The sequence below is a fragment of the Ascaphus truei genome, chromosome 3, assembly GCF_040206685.1.
Source record: "Ascaphus truei isolate aAscTru1 chromosome 3, aAscTru1.hap1, whole genome shotgun sequence".
NCBI classification, from domain to species: domain Eukaryota; kingdom Metazoa; phylum Chordata; class Amphibia; order Anura; family Ascaphidae; genus Ascaphus; species Ascaphus truei.
This window is the reverse complement of record NC_134485.1, coordinates 247532993-247548249: the sequence shown is the minus strand read 5'-3', so window position 1 is coordinate 247548249 and position 15257 is coordinate 247532993. Positions and strand designations below refer to the sequence as shown.

Here is a 15257-nt window from a genome sequence, read left to right as displayed (position 1 = left end):
TTAAGACATAAACTACGAATGTGGTATCACAATTGATAAAGGATCTTACCAAAAACTCACATCCAGTGGCAAACGAAACAAATGTAGAGCCCGAGAGCATGTGTTTACATGAAATACAATTCAGGCATTTAAAACTTCCTTTTGGTAATTGTCTAGTATTTCCCTTTTTGCTGGAAAATAAACTGGGTGATACTGAGTTTGCAATGGTTTTTGCCTTTTTAAAGACAAATTGGGGACTCTCCAAGTAAACATTCTTTAATAGGGGATCTCATGAGAGAATCTCCCAATGTTTTTTAATGATATATTTTATTTGACCAACTTGGGTATTGTACTGTGTGATAAATAAAGGTTTATTTGCCTTGGTACTGATATTACTGTTTTTACATCTCTGTTTGTCCAATAGTTCATCTCTGGTGATTTTATTCACCTCCTCTAATGATTTTCCTAGATCTACTGGTGAGTAGCCTCTCTCCTGGAATCTTGATATGAGTTCGATAGCCTGTTTTTCAAAATCTTCTTTATTGGAACAAATCCTTTTCAAACGAATCAATTGTCCCTTAGGGATATTCCCAAGCAAAACCCTTCTATATTAAACAATATAACTAAAATGATTGTTTATGGTCAGAATTTTTGATGATCCACTTAAAGATGTGTTTAATCTCTAGAATCCAAGTAACAACAATCTGTAGGGTTTATTCTAATTAGAAGCCCCCCCCCTCTCTGAACTAATATATGTGTTTATTCACATTTCTTTTCACATCTGTGTATTCAGATGTGTATTGTCAGCTCTTGTAAAAACTTTTTATTGAATTTATTGATCAATACAAAAGGGTTCTCTCAGTTTTTAATTATTAGGTTATATACATACATATAATTAATATAAGAAATACTGAATCACTAACAAACTTTAAGATCATAAAATTTACTGGTATAATCAAATAATGGAACTAGGTTTCACTCCCCAATAATACAGTTCATTACACTTCTTTTAATTTACCCTATGCCGTGGATACCTTAGAGGTCGAGCGTTATTGAGTTTAAATAAACTCTTTCATCTTATAAAAACATTTAAGCTCAACCACTGTTTAGGATGAATTTTTCTTTTCTTTTAATGGAGATTTTCATTTCTTTATGAAAATTCTTTTTAAACATAAGCTGTGTTGTATGTTTCTCCTCTATTGGAAATGATATCTCATGCTGCTATGTCGTTTTTATGTATAGTATATGTCTTTTTAACCTTTCTTCTTGTTTGTGTTCATTTTGTCAATAAAGTTATGAAATTGTAAAAAAACGTGCTGACGTCACTCCGCATGCATCACTCCGTGGGAGTTCCAGGAAGTGATTTGCGAATGGACACCAGCACGATGTTAAAGGGTATTTAAAGCAGACTGGTGAGTATAGATATCAGTCACCTTGATAAAGAGCTCCGCTCGAAACGCGTTGGTGGGGGTCCTGTGTACCCCGTTATGTAGCTGTACTTGTATGCTGGCTCAATTAAATATAATTTTTTAAGGGTCAAACCTCTCCTTGGCTTATTACTTTTTTTTACTTTTTCCTGAGCAACAGTGCCTGTTTTTTCTCTGTTCTTCACATTTACAGCTGTTCTGTGATCAGCTCCGCACTCCGCAGCCGGCATCCTCTGCTCCAACCCACCCAAGCCAGTCTATCTGAAGAGAGAAAGATGGTCTGCCAATAGGGGGGAGAGCGGGCCCCCCAAGATTATGGGCCCCAGGCTTTGCCCTGGCTGCCTGGGCTATAGCTACACCCCTGACTCAGATCAGTTTCCCAATTAATAAAATAGCTTGGTTTAACAGTCTTGAACTGATTTTAGGATTTTAGATTAATTCGTTTTGTTTTTCTCCATCGGACTCTATCCTTCCAGCAAAATTAATTGTGCAAATTATCTCAGTACGGTCTACCTGCTGTAATTATTTACATTACTGCAAACATTAATGGGAAATAATTCCCTGGCTGCAGGAGTTGAAGTAACAATGTGAAACAGAGGAGGATTTGTCTGTCCATATGATTGTTAATGCCTCATGTAAATATATCCAATGCTCTTTCATATCCATATTATATTAGTCTTGAAATACTTCAAAGGAAGGGATTGAGCCCCCAGTGGTCAGGTCTACTGTAAAACTCTGCAAATATTATTAGCTTTCCAAACCAGGACATAATTGGTATTAAGACCTTGAGGAAATAAGGGACCATTACATATGGGGCTAAATAACAAGGTATGTGAGTTAAATGTATATATGTCTATTTATATAGCACCATTAATGCACATAGCTCCTCACAGCAGTAATACATATGGCAATCATATAAATAACAAATAATACAAATACTTAATGGGAAGAAGAGCTTCAGACATAAAAGTAACGTTTAGGATGTTACCAGACCCCATTTCAGACCACAACTTTGTTGCTCTTCTGTTACCCTTGACCCCGGATTGTTACCGACCTTCACTACCTCCTGCTTGCCGCCTGCCCTGACCTGACCTCTGCCTGTTTCCTAACCATCACTCTTTGTGTGGTAGCCTGTTCCAGCAACTGGACTCCAGCCTTGCATCTATCCCCTATGACATGTAGACAATCATCGAGAGAATGTTAATTTTAATATAATTGATTCTACCAAATCATGAGATGGCATAATCCCTCCAATTCTTTAAATCCTTCTGTATAGAGGGAAAGAGATAGTGACAGTTTTTTTTAAATAATTTATCTAATTGATGTGAAATGTTTTCCCCAAGATACGCAATATGGAAGTATACCCATTTAAAAATAAAGTTAGATTGAAATACATTTTGTGGTATAGTTAGGTTTAGTGCATGAGACAGAGAAATGTATATTGAAATGAAAAAGTTCCCCAAATAGTTTAATATCTCACATTATGTTTGTGATGGACATGATAGGATTGTGACAATAAGAAGAACAGCTGGTTTTAAAAAAATAGAGAGAGATTTCATTCTGGCTCACCAAATCCAAGCGATATGGAAAAGCTGCCTCAACCCCGCACATTTAGTAAAATACTTGCTACATTATTGTCACCACCTCAAGGCTGGTGAGATTGGCTGTTTGTTCTCTGTTAGACAGGGGCTCCGTACTGTAATTTTATTAATTTAATTACCATTTGCCATGCACTTGTCTAACTTTTCCATGTACTGCCTAACTAAATATTTTTGGGTCTTGAAGGGCCAACGTGAAGCCTAGTGTATTAGTGACCCACAATTCCCTTTTCTATATATAGTAATACTATAATAGTTTAAATATATGTGGTTTTTACCTAACAATCATTTTTCAGCTAAATATAGTGCCCCATGTGCTCACCCACCGCTCTCCTCTCTCCCTGACCTCACTGCCTGTGACTACCAGTCTGACCAAGCTCAATCATTCAACAATTCAGGCATTCCTCCCCCAGCTCTGATTGGCAGGGGGCCAAAAATGATGGGATGTTATTAACTATCAATATACAGTACTATAATATTTTTTTAAAATACCAGTATGCAACATAATAATAATAAAACATGTTCTTGTCTACTGCTATCTACGTTGTGCTGTACATATAATTCTTGAAAAAAGTTGTACACCTGCCATGTAGAATTCTTCACACCATCACCAGCACTCCTCTGACCTCCCTCACTCTCACAACTCCTCACACCTCTACCACCACTCCTCTCATGCTCCTCATGCGCTCACACACTCCACATGTCCACACTGACTTGCTGTGGCTGTGATCTTGTGATGTTTTGGTAATTCTACTGCAAATAAAAACCAAGACAGCATCACAGTTTGATTAATCTCACAGAATGCAAGATTATAATAGATTAAATGTTATACTGTAGATGCGAAAAAATTTATAGTATACAGCGAGATCCCAATATATTTCTGCTACTGTACAAATCTGCATTGTCAAATCGCATAATTTGACAGGGACAAACTTTTAGCTACTTGAATAAGCTCCATTACCTTTAATGCATCATAATCATCCAGGCTCATTAAGTACTGTTTGCCACCATATCTCTGTCACCTGCTTCTTGCTGTTTCAAGCTTTTTTGATAGAAACAGAATATCTTTTTTGAAAGAAATAGAAACTGCAAGATTTTAGACCAAAATTGGTGCTGCACTTGGTATCAGAAGTTTTCGTTAAGCATGAATGTCCCACCAGACAACATTACTGAAGTCACTTGTTAGATGAATAAATCTCCTTACCCTATCCAATATTCATAAATATTGAATTATTGCAGAACTTGACCTTAGAAGCCCTGCTGAGCTGTGAAAATGTGAATAGAATTAGTTTTATATTCATTGCTTCCATTTTTAGAAGCAAATGTTATTTCAAACAAAATATCAAAAAAGCTAAGAAATGTTACAATGGACAGACAAAGAAAGGAAACAGTTTTAAAAAGCTGAAAGGCGCAGCATGGACTTTTATTTTAGCTGATATTTTAATTGGCAAAAACACCAGATTTACTAAGTGAAATTCTTAGTAAAACTAATTTGCATGGCTGCACTGCTACATTTCATTATAATGCAAACTTGATGACCTTTTACTCTCGTTTCTTGTCCGTTTCATTCACTAGTCCACTCAGATAAATACAGACACCTTGGTTGCGTACAAATGTCCATAGCCTTTTATTAAACATAAACTAACACTCCTGGACCTGGTCAGCAAGTAGGCCCACCCAGTAACCCTGATAAATCTCACTACTACATGATGTAGTGAGCACTCTTGGTTCTTAACACCTGGGGTCACTCTTAGGCCCGTCGCACCTGGCACTGACCAAGGAGAGCATCCTTTGGACCCCTCCCATTTCTAAACATAAACCACCTGGGCAAAACTGACCAGTCCACACCCCTCCAATACTGAGGCGTTTGTACAGCTCAATTTTGCCTCGCCGCCGCCAAGAGCAGCGCTGCCTCCTTACAAACATCCTACAAACCCATATAAAAGAGCTAATACTATTCTGAATCAGAGAATTCCCTCTTCCTGATAAAGATCAGCACCACCAAACCATCTGAAGTCCAATCTCGGACCATAAAAGCCCTGCCGCCGGGAATGTTACCCTCACCTCCACAACCCAATGGGTCTCTCTGCCTATTACATCTGTAGGATTTACATCAGTTGGTTTGAGGTTAGTGGACCCTCTTCCCAGGGTTTAAGCTCACCCCACTTTTTAAGTAGCAGGTTTTTCCATGTACCTTTTGTAGGACAGGTCCACTGAGGCCCATTCTTCCTCCATCTGAGGTAAATGAGAATTTTCATAGGTAGCTTTAGGAGCTGCATACTGGTCATGCTGTGAAGTAGCTGCAGGCTTATAATGCTTTAGTCAAAGGATTTAACCAAGTGAAACATTTCTGTGCTCAACATCTGATTTCATGTGGTCCTATTATACCCCTTGTGTGTGTACTGTAGACTGAGGGTTTTCTATGTCCACCCAGGTTATCGTGTTAGACCGGCCGGTCATAGTGGTGGGAGGCCGATTGCATGCCTCCACACCCTCTATCTACAGTTGTCCATTTAGATTAGATTCATGGTTTATTATCAGAGGTAATTAATGATTTTTTGTATCTAAAGGTGTTAGCTATATTTGTCCAGACTTATGAGATACTGAAGATTGTTTGACCATATATGTTTGTATGATGTTACTAATAATACATTTAAAACTTTTGTATTCCTGAGTGCATCTGGTGGGATACTTTTTCTCCCTTTTGATCTCATTAATACATTATCCCTGCACTGTCAGCAGCTTTTTATTTGGCAGCTTATTTTGGTTTGATTTAGGTACTCTATATTTTAGAGGTCTGTTGTATCTCTCTCTCTCACTCTCTCTCCATTAATTTACATAGCACTTCACAGCAGTAATACACGTGTCAATCATATAAATAACAAATAATACAAATAACAGGTAATGGGAATAAGCGCTTCAGACATAGAAGTAACATTAGGAAAAGGAGACCCTGCTCCGTAGAGCTTACAATCTAATTAAGATCTTACAATCTAAATAATGTGGTGGGTTCTGAGGTTAGAGCTTGCTGGGATTGCGTGTTCATCTGTAGGATATGTAGGACCCAAATATTTGGGGCTTCCCTACATCTACATTCCCACTCACTGCCTTATCCATCAAGGTCAAGCCAACAAGACATCCTATTCACGCTCACTGGAGACGTCACCCTTATGAGCAAACTACTTCCCTGCACTGCTCACTTTAGTACTCTTCCCCTTCTTAATGTAATGAGATGCGTTGTACCCTTCACCTCTGCAAGACAGAGGCATAATTCTCCCAACTTACATTCCCCTTTTTTAATTGCCCAACATACTGTATACTCCAGGACTGAGATAGCTCCTCTACCATCATCTGCACAGGAACATTGGAGGGTGTGCTTCCAGCAGCACTTACCCCCAATAGCAGCCTGATGTGCTTCTCCACGGTGGGAGGGGGGATGGTGCTTCCTTTGCTTGTATGCTACTTCTTCCCACAGATGCCGCTTTTGCTGATCACCTCCTTGTGCCCATGCTGATGAGAAGCTCACTAAAAATAAATGATTCCTGAGGACAGAAGATTCCTGAAGACCGAGGGGGGAACCTTTTTGGGTAGGTCTTCAGAGGATGATAGAGGTAGGTCATGGGGTAACAGACCCTTAAATAACCTAGCACACTCTCCTCCTCCTTCCAACCCAGCACATCACTGCATGGCTGTTCAGGCCAAGGGTCATACACTCTTCCCCTTATTTGGTGTGGGCTTCCGTAATGAGACACATTGCGATGTTTAGTAATTTAGTAGCAGAAATTTCTAATTTTGTTTTTATGTACTGATAAAAGGTGGACATGACTATTTTTATGATTATTTCAATCTGAATAATGAAAGTTTGGAAGGAAAAATTAAAAAATGGAACCCTTCAAGACTAAAGCACAGGAATTTCCATATATGAAGTGGACACTAAACCCAGTATAATGTATTATTTAGAAACACATAATGACATAATGAATACAGCATTTTAAAAGTACAGATTACTTTGAAAAATGAGATAATGTTAGTGAATGAATTAGCATATTTAACCTACTGGTAGACTATTTTCCAGCTGGTATTTTAATGTACCAAAATTAAGTAAGTACTTAAAACATATGGAAAAGAACATTGACAATGCAACATAAATACATTTTACATTTGTGAACCATGTTAATCTACTTTATTCTGCAATTAAAGGAAAGTTTTACTTGATGCTTCCATCTGCAGTTGTTGAATATTAATGATGATATAGCCATTTTGTCTTATAATAAATTGATTCTGTAACGTAAAGCCCTCTCCATTCATTGTTCATTTTTTATGATTTAGAACAGAGCTAGAAACAGTTCTGGTATTTTCATTTTACTGGAGTAAACTAAAAACGTTCCAGAAGTGCGTAAAATATGGCAAGTATGAGGGTTGTGATGTCTGCATCATGTCGCAGTATCATTTAGTCCCAGATTAAGGCCGGAAACATTGTATTTCTCTACACAGGCTTTATTTACAGGGTTAAATAATACAATAACAGGCCCACCATCCCTTTAAGGAAAAACAAATCATAAAATAAACATCTACTCCTTCATAGGAGACTGACTAAACATGTACCTTCTGCCTTTTCTAACTGAGTGGCCAGCTAAGCTTGTTACCACCCCAAAACATGTACTATTATATATAAGTGGTATACACAATCTATAGGCAGAGCAATATAATGTGTATCTCTAATATGTTTCTGTTTGGGCTCCAGGTAATTCTCTTGGACCCTGCGAGAGTTCAGAGAATCCCTCTTCTCTGTAGTTTCAATGTTATGGACAGGACATCCCTGCTTGAACGCAGTCTCACTTCCTTCATTCTTCTTTCTGGGATTAAGACCCAGTCTGTCCCAGCAGACGCCGCGACCACCATCCAGCGGGTTTAGGGGACTGTGCCAACCTCTTCTTAGCTGGGGAGCTCTCTCTCTGTCCCCCTTCTCTAGGGAAAACAGTCTCTCTGTGTGCAGCTCTCTGTCTTTTATACTCCTGCTCACTCAGGTGACTAGGCTGATTAGCTGCACCTGTGGCTATCTTCTCCAGGGATGATTAACTGCTTGTATGCTGGAAATCTATACTAGCTGTACTATTCCAGCATCTATAGATAGTGATTGTATAACAGGTGTTTAATAAAAACGATATGTAATACTTACAGAAAATTGCTTCCATTTAATTAATTTAGATAAAGTAAAGGCCACTGAAAAAATAAATTTAAGTCAAAATAATTTGGAATAGGCAGTGGAATCACTTTGCTTATTTCTTGATTGGGGAAGCAAATTGGCCACCTTGTCAGCCTTCAAAAGTTGACATTACTGCTTTCTATTAGATTACCCTAAAAGCCAAAAAAGCTTTTTTATTTTCACGAGTGTACTGTATATAGCTTGGTTGAGATTATGTATAAATGAAATCAAAATCCTCGGGGCATTGCTAATTTAGTTCTTCTTTTAGTAACTCATTACAAATTCTACAAATGATTCAGTTAGTTAGATATTAGTGAGTACAAGTGAAGGGTGAGGCACTGTTTATTTAATTAATTCGTAAAGTCAAAGCTATAAGTTTTAAAGTTTTGAATATGTTCATTAGATTTTTTTTCCCCTAGCTTTGTAACATTTCTAAATCCCCCATACTAATCAAGTCAATGTTTGTTGACAAATGTTTTTGTTTTACTTGGCCACCATAAAAATGAAGGAAAGGAGGAGCACACAGGAGACTTGATTTGAGTTTTGAAAAACTTCAATAAGGTGTTCATAGCATCAGAGCTTTAGTACAGATAACGTTTCAGGACTAATGTGTCCCTTCCTCAGACCCAAGGAAGGGCACTTTAGTCCTGAAACGTTATCTGTACTAAAGCTCTGATGCTGTGAACACCTTATTAAAGTTTTTCAAAACTCAAATCAAGTCTCCTGTGTGCTCCTCCTTTCCTTCATTTTTGTGCCATTATCAGGTCCAGCCTTGAGACACCAGGACCATTGGGAGGTAAGCACCAGAAGCAGAATAATACTTGCATGTCTGTATTAACAGTGGTGTGCCATTTATTTCTATGATTGCTCTTACTTGGCCACCATAGGTTTTTGTGTGTGCCATGTGCCTCTTTCCTCTTTAACAAACATATATATACAGTATATATAAAAATCGTAGCTTCTGACTTTTATATATATATATATGTACAGATATATTATGTAGCTAGATATATTGTCATGTATTCGGCCAGGAAACCACAGTTGAAAGCTGCCTAACCACAGTCTGCTCGAAGCTTCCCCATGGCCAGACTAATTGCCCATCAGGATTAACACAACGGGGCTCCCTGCTTCTGAATGCAACTATCTCTTCGTTAATCCAACTTGACAGCATCAGTCTGGAAGAGCTGCGCAGTGTGAGCCACCCAAGGGCCCACAGGCATCTACGGTGACAACCTGAGGACCCCCAGACATCTGTGGGGACCACCCAAGGGCCCCAGACACCCGTGGGACCACCTGAGGGCCCCCGGACACCCACGGCCTCTGGTATCAATCATGTGGGGGTAGAGGAGGTGAGTATTAGTGGTTGTGTTTTTTTGTTTCAAATTTTTTTATTAGGCATTAATACAGTTTACATTGTTACAAATATATCTTGGCCTAATACAGGGTTTCTTTTCTGCTGTTGACATAGATAGTCTCGAAGTGGTTGTGTTTTTAATGTTTATTGTGGGTAGCGACTGTTTTAATATAAATGTTAGTACTAGTGTATTGTATCAGGGGGTCTCCGGAGCAGAACCGCGTTGATGTGAGGTCCGGGGACCCCCTGCTTCCCAATATACAGACCCCATTATGGGATGCCGGTATTTCCTAGGCATTTAAATGTCCCATGTCACGTGACCGTGGGAATAAAATGCATAGGAGATACCGGCACCCCATAATGGGGCCTGTATCTCGGGAAGCAGGGGATCCCCGGACCTGAAATCAATGTGGTTCTGTTCCGCAGACCTCCTGCTCATCTACACTAGTAATAAAATGTATACAGTATTAAAAAAACATACATTTCGGGTGAGATTTGTGCAAGGAGAGGCGGCTCTCTCTGAGCAGCTCTCTCTGCAGCTGAAAGGAATCGCCGGGTAAGGCCTTTTCATAGAGGCGATCTTCACGTCACTGGCTACACGCCCGTTTTGTGAATTTTGCTATCACAGGTCATCAAGGCTTTCTGAATACCGTGATAGCAACGCTCACAAAAATGTCAATTTAAATGGCCCGGCAATTTTTTTATGAACGCTTAGTGCATAGGCCCCAATATGTCATATCGTTTTGAAAAGTTAGAACGTTTTCATTTACAGATAAAGTAGGAACATACAGTAGAAGAGAGCGGATTTAATTTTTCTCTTATCCTAATGAATGCTGTCAGATTTATATATGCTGATTAGAGGACCAATTAGAAAAAGAGAAGAAGGAAATTAACCACAGAAAATAAGGAAAATAAAATAACTACTAAGTATTGAATTACAATGTTTTCTAACATTTTCAAACATTTCGTAATAAAAATTACCAATTATACACATTCTTACTATTAGTACACCAACATATTATTTTACCAGAAAATAAGTATGCACACGCCTTGGCGTCTACACTTGTATTGTGAGGAAATCAGAGGCATTGGAGGGAGAAGGAGAAATCCCTTTGTGATCTACTGTGCTTTGCCAATGTGCAGTTTGACAGCACTACATTTGTGAGTGGGACATTTTCCCTTTTACTTTTTTATTTGTTAATAAAATAAATAATCTGCACCATTGTAGTGGTGTATATTTTCTTGTAACCCCACACAAGTGATCAGCTACTCAGGCATCAAAGGAATTAAATAAATTAATTTTCTTTCATATGGTTTTGTAAAAAATCCCAGGACATTGCCCTATGGTACACATAAGTGGTATATCTCACCCTCCCACAATTGTATAGCTAGTGCTGATTAATGCTGATTTAAATGAATGTAGTAAAGGGTCAGGAGCGCACTCACATCTGGGGCCATATAAAAAAAAGAAGAAAACATATGCATATTCAGTAGTGCAAAAAGGTTTTGATAGACGTAATTTAAATAATTGATTTGCGATTCACTCACATGCTCCATGAGTGATCAGGGCTTTTTGGTTGTTAGGAGTGACCACCTCAGATGTTGATTTCATCAGTGATGTCTGTCAGGAAATAATAATGCAGAGAGACAGGGGGAGGATAATCCCATATATGGGAAAAGGAGGATAAAGGAAATAGTGCAAATAGCTTTATAACAGGAAAAATAAAATATTAAAAAGTATATACACTGGCGACACACTTTATTCGAGCTCGGCTAGTCCCACGAATTCGGGTATACCCGGGTGTATTGAGGTTTGTGACTGTTTTCTGCCCGAGTGCATTGAGGTATTTTCCAAGCAGGGATTGAAGCATTTTATTCCCGCTGGCTGCAATACTGCACAGTATATATATATAAACTGCATTACAATTCATGAATTTATGCCATCTGGTAGACACGCGAAGCATTGCAGCCTATTAAATCCTAATCATTATCATTTAACAGATCAGCCGCCCGTCAGCCAGGCATGAACCCAGGCTGGGAAGGCAAATGCAACGGGGCTTGTCAGAGGTGAGGAGCGGCGCATTCCAGGTATCTGCCAGGTACATACCGGGTATTTGTTCGAATAAAGTGTGTCGGTGCAGTACCTTTTTGCACTATACTGTATGCGTATGTTTTCTTCTTTTTTATATACCTCCGGATGTGAATGTACTCCTGACCCTTTTCTTCTACACCCTTATCTGGACTGGGATTGATTCAAGGAGCGGTATCTATTCAGAGGACTGTATAAATTTTATTTTTTTTACTATTGATTTTTACCTTCATACGTGTGATCACGAATTTATTGAATACGCTATTTGCGCTAGATTTTTTTGTCTTCACTTATGATTTAAATTAATGACCGCTTTTTTTTGTTTCATTAGTGGTTTTTACCACAGTTAATCAATTTTTCATGTAGACAAATGAGCTGCATATCGCAAACCATCTATGAATAAATAGTAAATGAGGTAGTAATTCCAAATAATATTGCCGTTCTCCTATTTCCTAGTAATGACACTTTTTTACACAGCTGTACAGACATAATGTGAATCTAGCCCATTAACCCTTATCAATTATGCAGTTAAGCCGCGTCCTCATGCTGGAAAAAATTAGAGTCCCGTTTATTTAAATAGAGCTGATAGATAAGAGCCTCACAGCCTACTGAATAGGGGCATTCATGAGAACCATGGCAACTTCATTGGAGAGCCAAACTGTGAAATGGTAACATGCATCATTTTTGTAAATTGTACATGCATTAATGTAAAGAAGAACAAGCACAGCAAGGACTAGAGATGCTCCAATTTTGTATGCAAATTTGGATCCTCAGCGGATCGGCTGGTTCTTTTGGTCTGCAGATTTCAGTGGATCAATGTCAAAAAGGGCGATTTGCATTTTGCACATTTTTTATTATTATTACCAATAAACTCCCTGGATTCCCTAACCTGTGGACGGATTTGTAGAATCCAATCCGCGGATTCAACAATCCGTTGTTGAATCTGGGGATTGGATTCTACAAATCCGTCTATGGGGCCTATGCAGAGAGCAGCGCTATTTCGAAATTCGCCATTTTTTGGAGAAAATCGCGCAGAAAGCAGCAGAAAATGGCGAGTTCCGAAAAACGCGCCAATTTTTCTTTTCTATTTGTAAAACTCGCCTCGCGGCTGGCGAGAACCTCAATCTCGCCAGTTTTAAAAATATCCGTATGCAGAGAGGCGCGAACGGCATCTAGCGGCTGTTCACGCCAATAAAATGGCGCGATTGTCTCCGTTTTGCCTCGCCAAAAAAAACTGCCGCTCGCGGCCATTGCAAAGGGAAAAAAAAAGGCGCAAATTTGTTTTAACACATTTCTGAAGCGCGCATCTCGCCAATTTAAACTCGCCACACGCATCCATGTTAAACATAGCAGAATTCGTACTTTTCTGCATATGGAGATTAAAACTCTCCAAAAAAGCTACTTTTTAATAAATTCGCCAATTTTAAAATTCGCTGCTCTCTGCATAGGCCCCTATGTGTTGTATCCAATGGCGGATTTTGATGAATCCGTGCAGGTCGAAACCGTCCAAATCCGTTTGCGAATTTTACATGGCAAAACAGATTTTGGGGGATACATCAGCGAAAATCTGGGAAACGGATTTGGGCAGTTTCGCCATCTCTAGCAAGGACTTTCATTAACAAGCATGCTATATTTCAAGTAATAAATCGGGTTTTTTTTAATTGTCTGCAGAAAACACACATTTCTGGATAGATGCCTTGGTTAATAGAAATAAATTGTGTTGGGGTATTTAAGGGGGGGGCACTTATCTACAGATAATTAGGAAGGAAGAGGATTGTGTTCCTCCCTTGCAGGATTTGGACTTGCATTTGTTACTGTGCTATGGTTAGGATTTCCATGGGATGTTCTCACTATTAAATGGGTTTAAGGTTCAGTGGACCTGTAGGTAGTGCCTGACGATATAATGGGGTCATGTCTGGCCAAGGGTAGTTGGCATGCACAACCCTATGGTTGGTAGGCATCTAGCCAGGAGGGCAGCTGATGAGGTATGTGCAAATCATGAGGATCATTAGCACGATGGATGGGAGCTACATAGTGTAAATATGGGATCCTCCTGTGTGTGTATTTGTTAAATAAATGTGTGACCGTTTAACCTTTTTATGGTGTTGTAGTGTTTTTATAAGACCAAACACTTTTTCCTCTTAATAAACAGAATATAACATGAAATATGAATATACATGTAATAACATCACACTTCTGTTAAATTCAGTTGCAAAGGCAAGTGAACATTATGAGCTACAAGACACTCTGCGGTACCATAGGACACCTAACTGTCCAATCATGTGAATTTATGTAAGGTTTCTTATGGAGTTGTAAGCTGCTTAGTAAATATGATGCAACAGTATTTCATTTTTCAAAAAGTCCAGTAAAAGAAAAAGCCCTTATATCAGTTACGGTACATCCCAAATTATCACCAAACATAAAAAATTCAGGAGGATTTGCAACAGACATGGAAGAATGTACTACTGTAAAGAACAACCACAGTTAAAACAACCTTTGTTTAGCCCTTGCAAAGTTACAAGTATTACTTTGCTATGCCGTAAAGTGATACTTACAGCTGGAGAAAATGAGTGGACAGGAGTGTTCATCCATTGGAAAGTTGTGCAGCTGTAGCTGGCATTCTGCATTGATGGTGAGTCTAAAATGAAACTATGTATCACTATCATAGTCCACTACCATTAAAAAAAAGCATGTGAAAGCAAACAATTATCCGTTAGCACTATGCAACATTGTGTACCTTTAATATTTAGTATATGTAATTTATACAATTAAATTGTTTGAAACACTTATGATCCTGTTAAACTGCAGTTCAAGCTGCCATTTAAATATATATATATATATTTTCCCATTTAGTATGTGCATCAATACAATCTGCACACTGACATGTGATTAGCTAAGTTGCAGAATGATCTGTTCTCCTGTAATCGATTGCTTGCTCCGGGTTATTTAATTCAGTTCTTGCACAGCATTTTGGGCAATGTAGTCCAACAATATGATGTGACTGGGCAGTTACTGGATACAATTGGTGCACTGCTAGAGAGAGGGTGGGGCTCAAGAGCCAGAGCCAATCAGAAGGGGAAGGGACTGTCACTTTGGAAATACTTCCTACATTAGAAACATTAAAAATATCTTTAAAACATTTTTTTTTAAATGCTACAAGTATTTTCTCATGGTACTGAACTGACTTATTAAAAAAAAAACACACATGTACAGTAGGATATTGTTTGAACTGCTGCTTTAACCAAGTACAACTTTTTGGGGTAGCTTTAACTACAGCAGACAACAAATTTGAATCATAACAAGCAATCTACAAACAGTTTCAGGTTTACATACAGTATACAGTATTAAACAGTATGAAACATGTAACTGGGAAATGTGTGAACTCTATAACATACATTACATTGGGGAAAGAAATGATTTTGGAACACCCATTTTTTTTGCAAAAGAAAACTCATAATGGCAAAAATAATAATAATAATAATAATAATAATAATAATAATAATAATAATCAGTAGTAAAAGAAGTCTACTAATGGTGATATTGGGTGAATATTTTTTGGCAAGCTCATCCAACATATATAACGTATGTAAGTATGTATATTTTT

General features: G+C 38.3%; 1 protein-coding gene across 1 annotated transcript in view; it reads right to left on the bottom strand.

The window, feature by feature from the left end:
• The window catches only part of GABRG3 (gamma-aminobutyric acid type A receptor subunit gamma3), a 727352-nt gene that overhangs the window by 270884 nt on the left and 441211 nt on the right, over positions 1 to 15257 (bottom strand). Inside the window, exon 5 of the mRNA XM_075590563.1 lies at positions 14209 to 14291. Coding sequence (XP_075446678.1) covers positions 14209 to 14291 — 83 coding nt within the window. The remainder of the gene's footprint in view (positions 1 to 14208; positions 14292 to 15257) is intronic.